Raw genomic sequence first — 15,535 nt, 5'->3', positions numbered from 1 at the left:
AGACTTGGTGGCCTTTGAGGCTCCGGATACCTTCAAGTGGGCTCTTGTAAATTCCACAGTGACCCAAGCCCCAGCACATGAAGAAGCAGCGCTCGGAGCCCGTGACCTTGGCAGGTGGGCAGCCGGCCCTTCACTGCGGAGCTCCTGGCTGCACGGCCGTCCCGGCTGGAGGGCCTGGGGGTCCTCAGGGCGAGGTGACCCTGCGCGTGCCCCTCCCCACGCTGGGCGCCCCCCAACACCACCCCCTCATTTCCTCTCCGCCTGCAGGTCAGATCGGGGCTCTGGGCCCGCGGACGTCAGCGCAAACCTGGAGGAGCCGCGGGGAGGGAACTGCGGCCGCGCCTTTCTTCCTCCTCCTCCTGCCGCCTCAGCCACCTTGTCCCCGGCCACACATCAGGCCAGCGCTCCGGGCTCATACTTTCAAAGGCCTTTTACCTTTTCTAGGTCAGGATTTTCTTGCTTTTGGCCAAAGGCCACTGCAGAATTTACAGAACGAGGCGCAGGCGCACCACGGTCTTCGGCGGACGGAGCTCGCGGGGCTGACGGGCGGCTCCCCCGCCCCGGTCTCTGCCCGCTCCTCCCGCAGCGGCGACCCCGGCGGCGGCGGACACAGCCGCATCGGGCCGGCTGTGATTCCTCTCTCCCCGGCGGGCTGAGCCCGGGGCACCGTCACCGCCCAGGGGCTGCTGGAGGCCGTGGGCGGAGCCGGAGGTGCTGGACGGAGGGCGGCGCCGCGGGCGGGGGCTCGGGGTCCACCGCCTGCTCTGTCCCCTGAGTGGCCACGTGCCTCGTGGCCGGGAGGCACAGCCCTCCGGGCCTCACGTCCCCCGCCAGGACAGGGGGGAGAAACACACCCCGTGCGGCTGTGGCCAGGGTTCAGTGAGGCGATGCAGGTGGGGTCCGTGTGCCTGGCTTCCAGAACTTTCCATGAGACCCCAATCGCCTGGGGACGGAACGTTAGGAAGCCGATATGGGGTAATTTTGTCTCTCTCTCACTGAACCGCGAACCTGGACCCTGAGGTGAGGTCCGGGGACTGTACCGGGAGAAAGTAGAGCCGCGGCTCCGCCCTGACTGACCGGGGCTCCCGCGGGTCAGCGGGGACGCGGGTCCCGTGGCCGGATCGAGGCCCGGCCTGGCCAGCGGGGGCTGCGGCCGCGGCGGTGGAGCCCTGCTGGGTCGGCTGAGTCACAAACCCCCCGAGCGCTTCCCGATTTCTTCCTGGGGCCGCAGGGCTCTGAAGCTGAGGCCGGGGCCCCTCAGTCCCTCCTGCGGGGCGGGTGTGAGCGAGTCAGCAGGGCCCTCCCCACCCAGGAAGCTGCCCCCATCAGGGTCCTCGGCCCAGGGATGGGGTCCAGGGGGAGGAGCGGGGCAGGGGTGGAGCCGAGGGCAGAGACTGGACGCGTCATTCCCCCCTGAGCCTCGCCTGACACCCCGGAGAAGGGCGGTGGTGGTTCGGGCCGCAGGGCTGCTGGGGGGACGGCCCGGGGCACGTGGGCAGAGGTCAGCGGGGGCTGGCGCCACCGGGAGGGCCTGGGGGTGGTGGGAAAGGGGTGCGCTAACTGGGACAGCCGTTCCCAGAGGTGGGAGCGCGCAGACTCACCCCCGGAGGTGGTTAAATACAGACTCCCTGACCCCACCCCATCCCAGAGGTCCTGGTGCCTGGGTCTGGGGAGGGTCCGGGGAATCTGCATGTTCGCAAGCCCCTCCTCCATTCGGGAGGCTACCGCCCACACTTTGGGGACCCTGAGGTGTCTTCTCGGGGCTTGGGCTGGAACTGGAGGACGCTGAGTGGGCCAGGCATCCGGCAGGTGGCGGATGAAGGTGACGGGGCAGGGGTGACCCAGGGCAAATCACTGCCCCTCTGAATCTCGGTTTCCTGATCTAAGAAATCAGAGGTAATGCTAACCCTCTCTCAGGGGATGGCGTGAAGATTGCCCCTAGACCCACCCCAGAGTCTGTGCTCAATAAACGTCTCTGTCCCCACTTTCTGTAAATGTCCTCTCTGTCAGCTGGGCACAGGCCTCCTGCCTAGAGGTCAGCCCCAGGTACAACATAGCCACTGCCTAACTCTGGCACCCTCTGCGACCCCCAGGATGGGAATAAGTAGGCCCAAGTGCCAGCCACCCCTCCCCGGGTGGTGTCCTGGAAAATAAACCCCATTTCCTGGTGACCCAGATGAAAAACCTATTGCTTGGAAAGTGCTTTTCAAGCAGAATCACCCAAACCATTTATCATCAGAGCTGGTGTCTCACGGCAGACATCTGGCGAAGGTGTCAGTTGTCATAATTAGTTAGACCTTCCCCAGATTCCTGGCACCGCAGTCTGTCAGCAGGAGCCACCTGCCTCCTCTGCAAGGATGGGGGATGGGAAGGATTGACCCCGTGCCTGGGTGCATCCCCTACCCATGGGTGCTCAGGGGGCTCTGTGGCTCCCGGCGGCCCCTGGGGGGGCAGCTTCATCCAGGGGAAGCAGTGTTCACCCCACACCCCTCGTTGGTGGCTTCTGAGACCTCAGAACAGGCGGTGTCTTCAAACAATAATAACCAAAGTGTAACAGTAACAGTGATCACGATCTCATGGCTCACGTGTGCTGAGCGCCTACTGTGTGCCAGGCCCAGGAGATTGTTTAATCCTATTGACCAAGACTACCACATGATTTATTATCCCAATGGGACACTTCCCAGGGTGAAAGGGTGCCTGGACAAGGGGGCTCCTCCACTTCAGGTCTCAGCTGGGATGTTGCCTCCCCTGACCCCCTCCTGACCGCTGTCTGAAGTCCAGGCCCCACCTTCAGTCCCACACCCCTGTGCCTCCACACTGTTCTGGGTCCCCGTCCTGTCCACCGGTCTCCTTTCCTGTCATGACCACCCGCCCATCATGAAGTGGGTCAGTCGGTGTGTCTGTCACCTCTCCCCATGACCACATGGGCCCGTGAGGGAGGGGCTGGGTGCCTTTTGCCCACTGCTGCACCCCAGTGCCAAGCCCATAGTAGCTGCTCATTAAACGCCGGTGGGATGGGAGGGCAGGTGGATGGGTGAGTGAGTCAATTAATGAAAAATTGTGACATAAAAGGACTGGGCTATGAGTTCACGTCTCTTCTTTGTGGGCTTTGCCAGGCTCTCCTGGGGGAATTTTCTGCAGTCTCGCAGGCCTCGGGGAGAGGATGCAGCTGGAGCCTGCGGGGTCTGCGGAGTCCCCTGATGTGACAAAGTCTGCAGAGAATGCGATTGTCTTCACAAAATGACACCCTGGCCCCTGTGTTGAAGACATCGTGCCCACTGGCTCTGAAGAGCCGGAAGTAACAAGTACTTTAGATGCCCTAGTAAGACGTGCCAGACAAACTAGACTCAGGGGCCCGCCACCTCAGTGTCTGCCAGTTTGGAGCGGAAACCAGAGCACGAGAAGGTTCTGCGGCACGTCCAGCCTGCAGTGCAGGCTGCTCTGCTGTGAGGGGCTGTGACCCAGCAGATCTAATGGCACTTGAAGTGTCTGTGGCCAAGAGGGGGCAGTACAGAGCCTCTGGGGGGCATGGGCAGGGAAATCACCACACAGACTTTTGTTGGATTTTGGAGCTGGTCTCTGCCTTCTGCTGCAGATGACTGCACTCCTTTTGAGAAATGGCTCCTGGCTTGCTACAGTGCCTTGGTAGAAACTAAACATTTAACCAGGGGACATCAGGTGACTGTATAGCCTGAGCTTTCCATCACGACCTTGGTATTTTCTAGCCCTAAGGTTGGGAGTATGTAATCTATCAAATGGAAGAGTCATGGAAGATGAGCTCAGGCAGGTCTGGAAGGTGCCAGCAAGTCGTGTGGGCAGGCAGCTCAGACTCCTTCAAAACCAACTCCTGCCACATCACTTCCTCCCCTCGGTCCCTACATATGGCCTCCTGGGGCTTCACTATGACCAGCCGGCTGAAGAAGAGAAGACTTGAGCCTGGTTTACAGATGTGTCTGCACAGTAGGCTGGTATCCCCCGAAAGTAGACAGCTGCTCCACAACGGCGCCCATGCAGGGGTGACCCTGAAGGACAGTGGTGGACAGAAATCCTCCGAGGGGGCAGAATTTCGAGTGGCACATTTAGAAGCCCACCATGTCTAGAGTAAGAGAAAGCGGTAGATTCACATGCATGGCCAGTGGTTTGGCAGATGATCAGGGAGGTGGAAGGAACAGGACTGAAGGCCAGTGATGAGAAGGTCTGGGGGAGAGGCTTGTGGCTGGACCTCTCAGATGGTTACAGTCACTGAACACGTTTGTGTCCCAGGTGAATGCTCACCAAAGGGAATCCACTGTGGATGAGACCCCAAATAATCAGGTGGAGAAAATGACACTTTCCACACAGCCTCTTTTCCCATGGCCCCCCAGTGCTTGCTCCATGGGCATGTGAACAAAGTAGCCATTGTGACAGAGTGGAGACTATGCATGGGCTTATCAGCCGGGCCTGTCCCTCATCAAGGCAGACCTGGCTAAGGCTCCTGATAAGAGCCTAATCTACCAACAGCAGAGACCAGCGCTGAGGCCCCGACGTGGTACCCCTTCCCAGCGGGAGCTGCCAGCCACCTGGTGGAAGCTGATTACATTGGACCTCTTCATCATGAAAGAGGCAGAGATTCACCATCATTGGAATAGACACATATTCTGGATTTGCCTTTCCTGCCTGTAATTCCTCTTCCAGTGTCATCATCCATGAACTCCAGAATGCCTTATCCACTACCATGGCGCTCCTCACAGCGCTTCATGCTTCACCAGGGAACTCATGTCACAGTAAGGGAAGCACAGCCATCGGCTCGTGTCTGTGGAATTACCTGGTCTTACCACACACCCGGAAGTGGCTGGTCTAATTGAAAGGTGGAATGGCTACAGAAGACTCTGTTGTGGAGTCAATCAGGAGACAATGCCCTGAAAAGACGGGGTTTTCTCTCATAGGATGCAGAGTATGTTTTGAATCTAAGACCATTATTGGGTGCTGGCTCCCCTGCAGCCAGGACACCTGGGTTCAGGAGACAAGGGGTGGAGGTGGGAGTGGCTCCCATCACTATTACGCCTAATGACTCAGAGTTTGGTCCCATCCCGGCAATTTCGTATGCTGCTGGTTTGGAGGGCTTCTTTCCTAAGGGAATAAGGCTTCCACCAGGGGACATAGCAATTGTTCCACTGAATTGGAAGATGAGACTGCCACCTGGCCATTTTGGACTTGAACCAGCAGTCAAGAAAGAGGCTACTCGACTATCTGGAATGATTGATCTCAATTGCCAAAGGGAAACTGGAGTGCTGCTGCCGTGAGGGGAGGGGGAAGGAGAATCTGGGTTAGGAGATTCTGCAAGGCGCCTCTTAGTGCCTTCATGTTCCATAGTGAAGGTTAAAGGAAAAGTACAGCCTACCCCGCACCCCCAGATAAAGGCAAGATGACTGAGGACTCAAGACTCTTTAGCAATGAACGTTTGGTCACTCTATCAGGTAAAGAGCCCTGATCATCTGAACATTTGGCTGAGGAAGGGGGTGAGTAGGGAGCTATGGAGTGAGCCATGGAAGAAGGAAGCCATAGCTGCCAATTATGGCCTCGTGACCAGCTGGAAAAATCACTATGGTAAGTAGCTTTGCATATTTTCAGTTTGCTTACTACATGTCTGTGGTTACCTATGGATGTTAGCCACTTTCTTCCCTTTTTTCTCATTTTTATTTTATATACAAGGGGTTGCAAGTTAACTTAGAAATTTAGTCTTTGGTGACAGAACAGTCAGTGAAGCGTGTCTTAAACAGAAGAGTAAGTTATAGCTACCAATGGACACAGTGCGTCTGGGGACTGTGGGTCTCCTTGTTTTAGAGAAAAAGCTCATTCACTTATAAGATACATCGCTACCTCTTGTTGGGTGGAGATATAGAGAGTTCTTTTACTGTTGAATGGAAATTCAAAGATGTGTACACGTGTGCTTATGGAAGATGAGTAGCTGAAGATGTGCACCATGTGGGTTTCAGAGTTACTGCATCTCAGCTCCAATTCACTCTTTGTGTTTTTTTTTTTTTAATATCTTTGTTGGAGTATAATTGCTTTACAATGTTGTGTTAGTTTCTGTTGTACAACAAAGTGAATCAGCTATAAATATACATATATCCCCATATCCCCTCCCATACTCCCTATCCCACCCCTCTAGGTCGTTTGCTGCTTGATTTGTGGGAATGGAAATGGGCATCACTCTGAAGATTTTCCCTTTTCCACTTGGCGTGGTGTTAAACTTTGTCAGTAGGGGGCAGTGGAGACACATCCATTCCAGTTCTGACGCACACCCTGGCTCAGCAGCCTATCTCAGGGCAGTGGCCTGCCCAGCACCCAGGTCCTATAGGGCACATGGGTGTTTTAGCAGCAAGCAGCCCCGGGACACACGTGGCTTCTCCAGCGCTCACTCGCTGCAGCACAAGCTTCCCCAGCACCCTGCTTCTGCAGCGCAGGCGGCTTCCCCGGGGCCCGACCCTGTAGTGCATGGTGGTCGGGAGCACCCAGCGGCCGGAGGTTTCTCCCAGCAACCTCTGAAGGTGATTTCATAGCAGGTGCGCCCAGCGAGTCACCTCCCTAGAAACAGCTTTTCTTGGCATCCTGAAGAGTGGATTTCTGGCAAGCTCTGGAGGGCAAATTCCAGCATGTTCCACCTACGTGGCATCATCACAGGGACTTCCCTGCCACTTCCCGACAACTCTGCCCTCTCCAACGGGGTCTGGGCTCTTCCCTGGGTGCCCTCTCTCGGTCCCTGAGGTAGTAGCTGTTCTTATATTTGCATTTCTGGATTCGATAGACTGATAGCATTCTCTTCACTTCTTACTAGCTAAGCCCTTGTTACTCTGATCCACTGTTGCAATTAAAATTCTTTGTGTTAAACTTGCCCTGTTCACATTCCTGTGTGGTGTCTGTCTCCTGGAGGGTCCCTCACTGATGTCCCCGGGGTTGGTGGGCAGGCAGAGTGCCCTGTAGGGTGGCCAGAGGGCAGGAAACGCTCAGGGACTTTGAAAGCCAGAGCCTGGTATTCAACCACCCACAGAGCTGGGAAGGAGGAGGAAAGATGCCAGTGAATCAGAGGAGGGGCCATTGGCCCCAGGTCCACCACCAATAGCTGTGTGACCCTGGGCCTGTCACCTCCCGACAGGGCCTCTTTTTCAGGAGTAAACAGCAGCGCGCTGCAGCTCCAGGGCTGCTTTGAAGATGAAGGGAGGAGAGGGGAGGGACGTGGGGCTGCTTTGAACCAGCGCTCAGGGCTTCGGGAGGGGAAGGGGCTGACTTTGACTCCCCCCAGAGTGCATGGCCACGCCTCCGTCAGCAGCCCGCTCTCCCCCGTGCGGGGCTTAATCATGGGGCTCAGCCAACCAGGCAGGCCCGGGAATCCCAGCCCAAGACTCGGGCTGTTAACTCCTTCTGAGTCAGCCTGTCTCGGCAGCGCTAGGCGTGGGTACATGGGGCGTGGCAGGCAGTGCCAACAGGAGCCAGGAGTCGGGGTCTACCCGCTGCTGGGGGTCAGGGTGGGGGCACAATTCCTCTGGGAGACTTGGTTTTCCTAGGTTCTCACTTTACCGCCTTGTCACACATCTCTGTTGAGCCCCTCTTACATGATGGGCACCTGCTGGGGTATTGTGGGGAGTGAAACAGACACGGACGGCCCTGGACGTCCTGGAGGTCAGAGATGAGCAGGGAGGGCAGACGTGGATAAATAACCACCCACAGCATAGAAAACCCACTGGGGACCGTGCAGGGGTGGTGAGAGAGGCAGCAATGGGAGTGAAACCTCAGTTTCCTTGTCTGTAAAATGGGGCCAGCCATGCATCCACCCCAAGGGGAGGGTGTGAGGGTGAAATGCAGTCTCACCTTTAAAGCGCTCAGCACTGTTTATTATTATGGTGGTTATTGTATTTTAAGTTTCTCCATCAGAAGCACACACATCGGTGGGAACTAGTCATCACTAATTTGCTGTGTGACCTGGGAAAGCTGCTTTCTTCTCTGTCCTCGGTTTTCCCATCTGAGCACAGAGGGATATGGGAGCTCCCTGCTCAGACATGGGGTCAGGCTCCAAGTCCATGTCAGGGCCCAGAGCTCCTTCCCAGCCCAGGGCTCCCAGAGGAGGATGAGGTCACAGCAGCCACTGACCAGAGGTCACTGGGCTGAGCAGGAGGGGTGGGCTGGGGAGCATGTCTGGTCTTTTCTGGAAACTCTCATTGTCCTAGGGGTGAAATGGGCTCAGGAGCCATGTCCTCCCTCCTTGTCCCTCTGGCCACTTTGCAGTCTGCAGCCTCTTCTCAACCCTCTGCCCAGGCTCTGGCTCTGCCAGCTGCAACCTCAGCCTGGCCTCAGGGACTAATTCTAGTTGAAAGGCTCGGGGCTGGCTGGAGAGGCCCTTGGACCATCCAGGTGATGCCCCATTTCACAGAGGTGGAAACTGAGGACCCGGGTCTGGCATGGTGTCCTAACCTCCTCCACAAAGCATGGCACACAGTAGGTGCCTAATAAAGATCTGTAGGGTGTACTGGTGAATTAATGAATGACTGAAGGGGGACCTGCCTGCAGCTGAAACACAGAGCTGGGCCTGGGACTGGGACTCTCCCCTCCCACCCCTCAGGTATCACCAGTACTCTGACGCGGGCAGGGCATCGCACTCGATAGTTTGCAAATCCTTTGGGGTCATCATGTCGTTTTTAGTCTTCTTTTTATCTCAACTCTCAGAACAAGCATCACCGAGCCCACCTCACAGATGAGGAAAGGGAGGCTCCGAGAGGGGAAGGGACTGACCCACTCATGGGGTGGTGGGCTGGGAAGGAGCCTCTGAGAGGGACACCCTCAAGCCTGGGAGGGACATCTGGGCCAGTTGCTTGCCCAACCCTCACCCACCAGGTAGGGAGGGGGCGGGGGAAATTCCTGCAGGAGCCCCTGCTGCTTTCCTGGCTGCTGCACAAACGCTGACTCTGAAGCCTGCAGGAGGCCTCCATTAATTCCCAGCTCTAGCTTTTCCTCCTGCTGCCTGCGGGGCCTGCCCTGGGTGTGTGTGTGTGTCTGTGTGTATGTATCTAGAGAGATGCAGCAGCAGGCATCTGGCCTCATGAGCTGCCAAACTAGAGGGAAGCAATTCTGGGAGGTGTGTGTGGGTGCATTTAGTGGGGGTCCCAAGGGCCTGCTTACAGGGACAGAGGCGTATTCCTTGGAACAGGGTTGAGTCCCTCAGGCCTCCTGTTAGGGCAGAGAGAGAGTGAGGGGAGGCAATGGGAAGAGCAGGAACTTGGAGGGAGGGAGAACAAGATGACGAGGGCACACACACATGCAGTCACAGGAGTAAGCTGCAGGGAGCTCTGACTGGCTGCCTTGTCCAGGAAGCCTCCCCTGACCTTGCCTTGGGCTGGGCTCCTGGCGCCTTCACTCCACCCTTCCTTCTGACACTGCCTGGACTCCTGGAGCTCCCATCCAGTTGACTGGCTGTGCCTGGACCTGTCCCCAACCTGGATGGGAGGCACCGTGGCATGTCCACCTCCCTCATGGTGGATGGGACGTTGAACACCAATGAAGGGGTTGTCTGTTCACAGAGTGGAAGGTGGAGGCTCAGAGAGTCTGAGTGACCTGCCCAAGGTCACACAGGGCCAAGAACAGAATCAGGATTCAACCCAGGTTAGGCTGACCCTGAGGTATGGGCTCTGACCTACTCATAATAACACTCGCTGAACTGAACCACTAAATTAATCATGTGCAAAAGGGAAAGGGCTTCCTCTCAGGGTGGCTGGGAAGGGTCCATCCAGAAACAGGTGGGTTTCTTAGAACCCCAGCATATCAACCCTGTCTTCAATGCCAGCAAACTCCTACTCATCCCTCAGAGCCCAGCTAGCATGTCCACTTCATCACTCTAGTTTCAGGGCCCAGCCTCAGCCTGGCACACAGTGGGCACATGAAGAGTTTGTTATTCCTTCACTCATTCATTCACTCATTCATTCGTTCCAAAGTCTACACTGAGCACCCACTACCTTTGGGCCATGTTCTAAGGGCTGCAGCATCAAGCCAGTCGGATAAAGTTCCTCCCCGGAGAATTCTGTTAAACAAACCCACAAATTAGTGTGTAATTATAACTTGTGTTAAGTGCTCTAAAGGAGAGGAAATAGATTTGAGAGAGAATCTTAGGAGGAAGAAACTAATTTAGAATGGCGGACGGTAATCAGAGAAAGTTCTCTGAGGAGGGAGGTTTAGACAAAAAAACATGAAGGAGAAGAGTCAACCCAGCCCCCCAGGAAGGGGGTCAGAGGGCTTTTAGAAGCCGCGTCCCCCTAGTCCTCACGGCTGTGAAGGGCGGGGACCTGATCTGAAAGCAGAGGGAAGCACTGAAGTGTTTCCAGCCAGGAAACGATAGGGCAGTATTTTGAGCCGATACCTCTGCAGATGGATGGGCGTGGAAGTGGGGAGACCAGGGGGACGTGAGGAGGCCCTGGGGGTCACCCAGGAGGGAGGACCGGGTTGAGGTTGGGGGTGGTGGATGGAGAAGAGGGGAGACACGTCTAATGCAACTGTTGGTTGGATTGACAGGAGTCGCCCACCCTCATCCCTCATGCCCGCAGGAGCCCAGGATTGCAAAATGCCAAACCTCGGGATACTCCCCACATCTCTTCCTCTCTTGGCCATGGAACGCCTCCCTGCCCGAGTCCCCGAGGGGCTGGGGATGGGTCAAGAAGGAGCTAGGTGGGGGGATGAGTGGCTGGTGTCCCTGACTCTGCCCTGATGGGGAGGGTGACTTTGGGCAAGACTCTCCTCCAAGACCCGCCCCCTCCACAGGAGAACGGGTGCAAGAGAACAAGGGGGACTGGGTCACGTGACCCCAGCGAGGCCCCCAGAGACCCCGCTCTCCCAGTAGGGCCTCAACTGGGACGAAGGGTTAAAGCCTGAGATGCTCTGACGGTGCTGCTGGGGCCTGTCTGCCCCTCCTCTCCTGTGATTAATTCAGTTTGGTAAGGCGGTATTTACGCTGGAAATTTAATCGTCATTTCTGATGGTAAAGGAATTGAAAAATAAATTGAAAGTGTCAGACGATGCATTAGGGTGGGTGATGGAGTGAAGCGGGGGCTGCCCACCTGCCTTCCCCACTGGGCGATTTACGGGCTCAAGAAATTAGCTGAGTTTCTGTTTCCATAATTGCAGGATCAAGAACCAGGGGTGATGGGGGGAGAGGGTTGGGGGCAAGAGGACGGGGAGGCGAGAGAGGGGAGAGTCCAGCCTGGAGGCGGATGCAGTATTAGGGTCACCTGGCCCGGCCCAGAGAGGGGCAGGGGCACATCCGCGATGATGCAGGCTACTGGGGGCACAGTGAGGCTGGGGTCCAGGCTCCCTCCTCCCACCGCCAGACCAGAGAAGGATACTGATGGGGCCTGGCCTCCCAGGAGAGGGATGCCCTTGGCAGCTCTGCCCCAGGGTCCACTCATCTGGGGAGGCTAGCCTCCACCTCCCCCCAGCTGCCCCTCTGCCTCAGGGAGGGGGGAACCCGCCTATGAGAGGGGCCACCTCACCAATGGTCTCTGTCGGGACAGTGTGAGCTCATGTCTCAGTGAGTTTGCAGGGACCGGGTGTCCTCAGCAGTTCCCGGTTTCTCCCAGAGGGCTCCTGACCAGGGAGGATAGGCTCCCCCAGCTGCCGGCGGGCTTCTAAAGGCAGAGCTATCTCCTCCAGCAAACTAGCGTCTCCTTAGAACAAGCCCGGACGCCTCCACGAAACTGGAGACTCCTTGGGGCAGCCTGTGGACAAGCCTCCCCCCTTGGACATTGCTCTCCAGCCCTCCCACCAGGTTGGTTGGGACCCAGGGTGGGCAGAGTCTGTGGAGGTCCCAGTGGTCAGGACAGCTGTGCCCAGGCTTGGGAGACCTCCAGGCCAGGTAAGAATGATGCGTGGGGAAGTCCATGCCAGGAGGACCAGGACCGAAGGGGTTCCAAGAAGACAGGCCCCACAGTGTCCTCCCGCTTGGTAGGGACAAGGTGGGCACAGGACCAGCCCCTGACCCTCAGCCCCCTCCTTCTGCAACAACCTGGAACAGGGAGAGCACAGTGCTGGAGGCAGGAGCTCTGGGCTCTGGTCCAGCTCATTCATTCATTCATTCACTCAGCAAGTGTCTCCTGAGCACCTACTATGTGCCTGGCACTATGCAGAGCACTGGGGATGCAGCAGGGCACAAAACAGACAAGGTCCCTGCCCCATGGAGCTTGCATGCCTGTGGGGAAGACTGTTAATAAATATACCAATAAACAAATAAGCAAGAACATTTCCTAAAGTATTAAATGCCATGATGGATGATGTGGTACAGAATGCCTGGGGCGGGGTTCTTTCTCCAGGGGTTCTAGGAAGATTTTAAGACTTTAGGCTGGGATCTGTGGATGAGAAGGGCGTCCCAGGCATCATGATGGTGAATACAATGACCTTGGCACCATCTGGGAGTCATCCGAAGGCCAGGGTGGCTGTGCCATGGTACGTGAGAGGGTGTGGGGCAGGGTGAGGCTATGGGAGTGGCTGGAGACAGCTGTCATTTCACGCACAACCTCCGAAGCTTATTCTAGGAGCGGCAGAAGCCCCTGGAGGGTTTCAAGCAGGAAAGTGACATAGCCGTGTATGTTTCTAAAAGGCTGCACTTGCTGCCGTGGGTCGTGGAGTGTGGAGGGGCACGAAGGAGTAGGGGACCTGGCAGGAGCCCCTGCAGGTGTCCAGGGGGTGCTGGGGGCCTGGACCAGGGTACAGGCAGTGCAGGCGGACAGAAGCACATGGAACTCAGACACATCCACAGCTCCCAGCCACCTTCACAATATAGTCCAAACTCCTCCTTCTCACATTTAGGACCTACAGGTTACAGTTACCACTTCCCTTCCGCATCCTCTCTTGAATAGCAGGAAACATCAGCTTGTCCCCCCTTAAACAAACCTTTCCATTTCCCCACTCAGGCGGCCTAAAGAGCCCAGCTCTGCCACTGATTTGTAGTGTGAGCTGAGGCAGTCCCTTGCCCTCTTCAGGCCTCAGTTTTTGCCATGAGTGAGATGGGGCGTGGGCTTGACCATCTGAATGCTTCCTTCTGATGCAAACCCCCTGCATTCTTGGAGCTGGGCTGCCCCTCCACTTCCAGCCCGGCCCGGCTGGCCCCATGTCCGCCTCCTCCCCGCCCTCTCCTGCCACTTCTGCCCCGAGGAGGAGCAGCCAGCCCAGGTGCGGAAGAAGCTGCCTTGCAGCTGCTGGACGCAGGGTGGCTGCAGGGGCAGGTGAGAGCTAATGAGCGCTGGGGCTGGAAGGGAGCTCAAAGTTGTCCCTTGTTTTGAGAATTTAGGGTGTGGGGCTAAGGAGGGGAGGGCAGGGCTCTGAGCCCTGGGCGGAGGGATGTAGGGTCAGTGGGCAGCGCCCAGGCCTGGGGAGAGCTGGCATGGGGTGGGCAAGGAGTAACCAGGACAGCGGCCCTCCCTGAGCTCGTCCCGCATAAGCGCACACATGCTACACCTCGTGTCCAGTAACATGTAAGTGCAAGTGTCCTTATCAGGTTTACTTTCCATCAGAACCCCATCATCGTAATAAACCAGGACCATTCATTCTTGACCAGGCCCTAATCCGTGTCTGCTAACAATGACCTTCATCACACCTCGGCATCAAGAGGGCTTCACCGCCATCCTCCTGTTGGAGAGATGAGAACGTGGGGAAGGGAAGCAACCGGCTCCAGGTCATGCAGGGGTTGCTGAGGGCAGGATCTGAACCCAGTGCCCTGTGTGTAACCACTGAGCTGCACTGTCTCCTTGTGGATCCCCCTGCCCCCTAGAGTGGGGGGTCCTTGTCCTTGTTTGACAGGTGAGGAGGCCGAGGCTAAGAGGAGGGGAGGGACCCCTCCAAGGTCACACTGGAAAGTCCTGCGGTGGAATCTGCACCCTGATGGGGAGGGGTGCCTGCCCTCCTCGTGTTCTCTCCACCCCCCTGACATTTAGAGGGAAGGGGGCTCACGGGATCACCCCAGGACCCCCCGAGTGAGTGGTCAGTGGAGGGACTGTGGGAGAGAAGTGGGCCTTGTTCCTCGACAGACCCAGGCTCATGCCACTCGGGCTTGTGGCCCTGGGCCAGTCACTCAGCTGCTGGGAGCCTCAGTTTCCTCCTCTGTAAAATGGGGCAGCGGCAGTTTCTTGGGAGGCTGGGAGCCGAGGCCGGCACAGGTGTTTAGCGCATAGTAGGTGCTCAAGAATGGCTGTGGCTTCCCATCCCCCTTAGGGCTGAGGCTCCTGCAGGCTGGGCTCTAGCACTGGGGCCTGATGGTCCCCTCTGTGGGGTCCTAAGCTCCCTCTGGAGCTCCGCGCTGGGTGCGGGAGAAGAGGCTGGGTTGAGTCTCCCTGCAGCCTCGGGGGAGCTCCACCACGGCCCACCCATCACACAAGAGGGAGCCCCCAAGGCCTGCTTAGGACTATTCAGGTGCCTGGGGTCCAAGCAGCCTTGTGGACCCTCCACAGTGAATTCTCACCCCACAGGGTCCCAAGATGGTACCACTGGGGCAGACTGGTGCCATCCCTGGAGGATGGGCGGGTCTCTGTGGAGGGCCCAGTACCAGAGGCCCAACAGTGGGGCCTGCTGCCTGGAACTCAGGACCTGAGTCCTCATCACACACGGCCCTGCCTTGTCACCCGTGTGGTCACCATATGGTCCGCCATCCTGCCTCCCTGGGGTGGCGGATACAACTAACCCTCCCTGAGCACTCACCCTGCGCTGCCCTAAGTAGACAGCCCATCACTCAATTCTCACAGCTAACCATCTTATGCCGGAGGAATAGTCACTGCGTGTAATTTGCCAGTGAGAAAAAAGGCTCCGAGAAGGGAAATAAACAACCAGGAAGCAGGGACTTGCTGGGCCTCCAGGGCCCCTGTCATTATTCTCAGGGGCAGATCTGTACCTGTAGCCCATCACTCACTCCCCAGTACCCTCACTCCATCATCTGTCACCCATCCCCACCTCCTGTGCCCTGCCCCTGATGAGGCCCTGCCTGCCTCCTGTCCCCCTCTCCCCAACTGCTGCACATGCACACGCCCCACTGTGCACACACAAACTCATGCAGCCTCATGTGCACAGATGCACGCACGTGTGCCCCTCACCCCCAGGTGTGTGTCTGCAGCCACATTTGCCCCACAGCCTCCTTTCTGTAAGAACGTCCCTGTAACTCTTGTTTCCAGGTGTGCTATGAAATTCACCATCAGTTTTAAAGCTGAGAGAAGAGATGGGCAAAGAGGAGCCAAATCTCATTTTAATTATCTGTGGCGGGTCCTAATTTTTCAGGTGATAATTATAATAATTAAAAATTCTGTTATCAGCTCTGATGGGGGAAGTCACTGCCCATGCAGCCGGCTTCGGGGCCATGAGAAGGCAGTGTTCTGATAACGAGACTCAGCTCCCAACCTCCCTGCTCCAACTCTGTCCCAAGGTGATTCTGCTGGATAAACGTTCTGGATCTGGAGGGGGATGACAGCGACCTCAGAAAGAGGAGGCCAAGGGCTACCCATCCGGGGGGACGCACGTGACCAGGTGGCCTTCACCT

General features: G+C 57.2%; 1 protein-coding gene across 1 annotated transcript in view; it reads right to left on the bottom strand.

The window, feature by feature from the left end:
* Positions 1-246: 246 nt before the first annotated feature.
* LOC137760541 (eukaryotic translation initiation factor 4E transporter-like) overlaps positions 247-15,535 on the bottom strand; it is a 197,549-nt gene continuing 182,260 nt past the window's right edge. Inside the window, 5 exon segments of the mRNA XM_068537522.1 lie at positions 247-307; positions 510-943; positions 1,041-1,267; positions 1,425-1,531; positions 1,735-1,882. Of these exon segments, the coding sequence (XP_068393623.1) occupies positions 247-307; positions 510-943; positions 1,041-1,267; positions 1,425-1,531; positions 1,735-1,882 (977 nt within the window).

Source organism: Eschrichtius robustus, chromosome 3 (assembly GCF_028021215.1).
Source record: "Eschrichtius robustus isolate mEscRob2 chromosome 3, mEscRob2.pri, whole genome shotgun sequence".
NCBI classification, from domain to species: Eukaryota; Metazoa; Chordata; class Mammalia; order Artiodactyla; family Eschrichtiidae; genus Eschrichtius; species Eschrichtius robustus.
The sequence above is the reverse complement of the archived record's forward strand: the minus strand, read 5'-3'. Positions and strand labels throughout refer to the sequence as shown.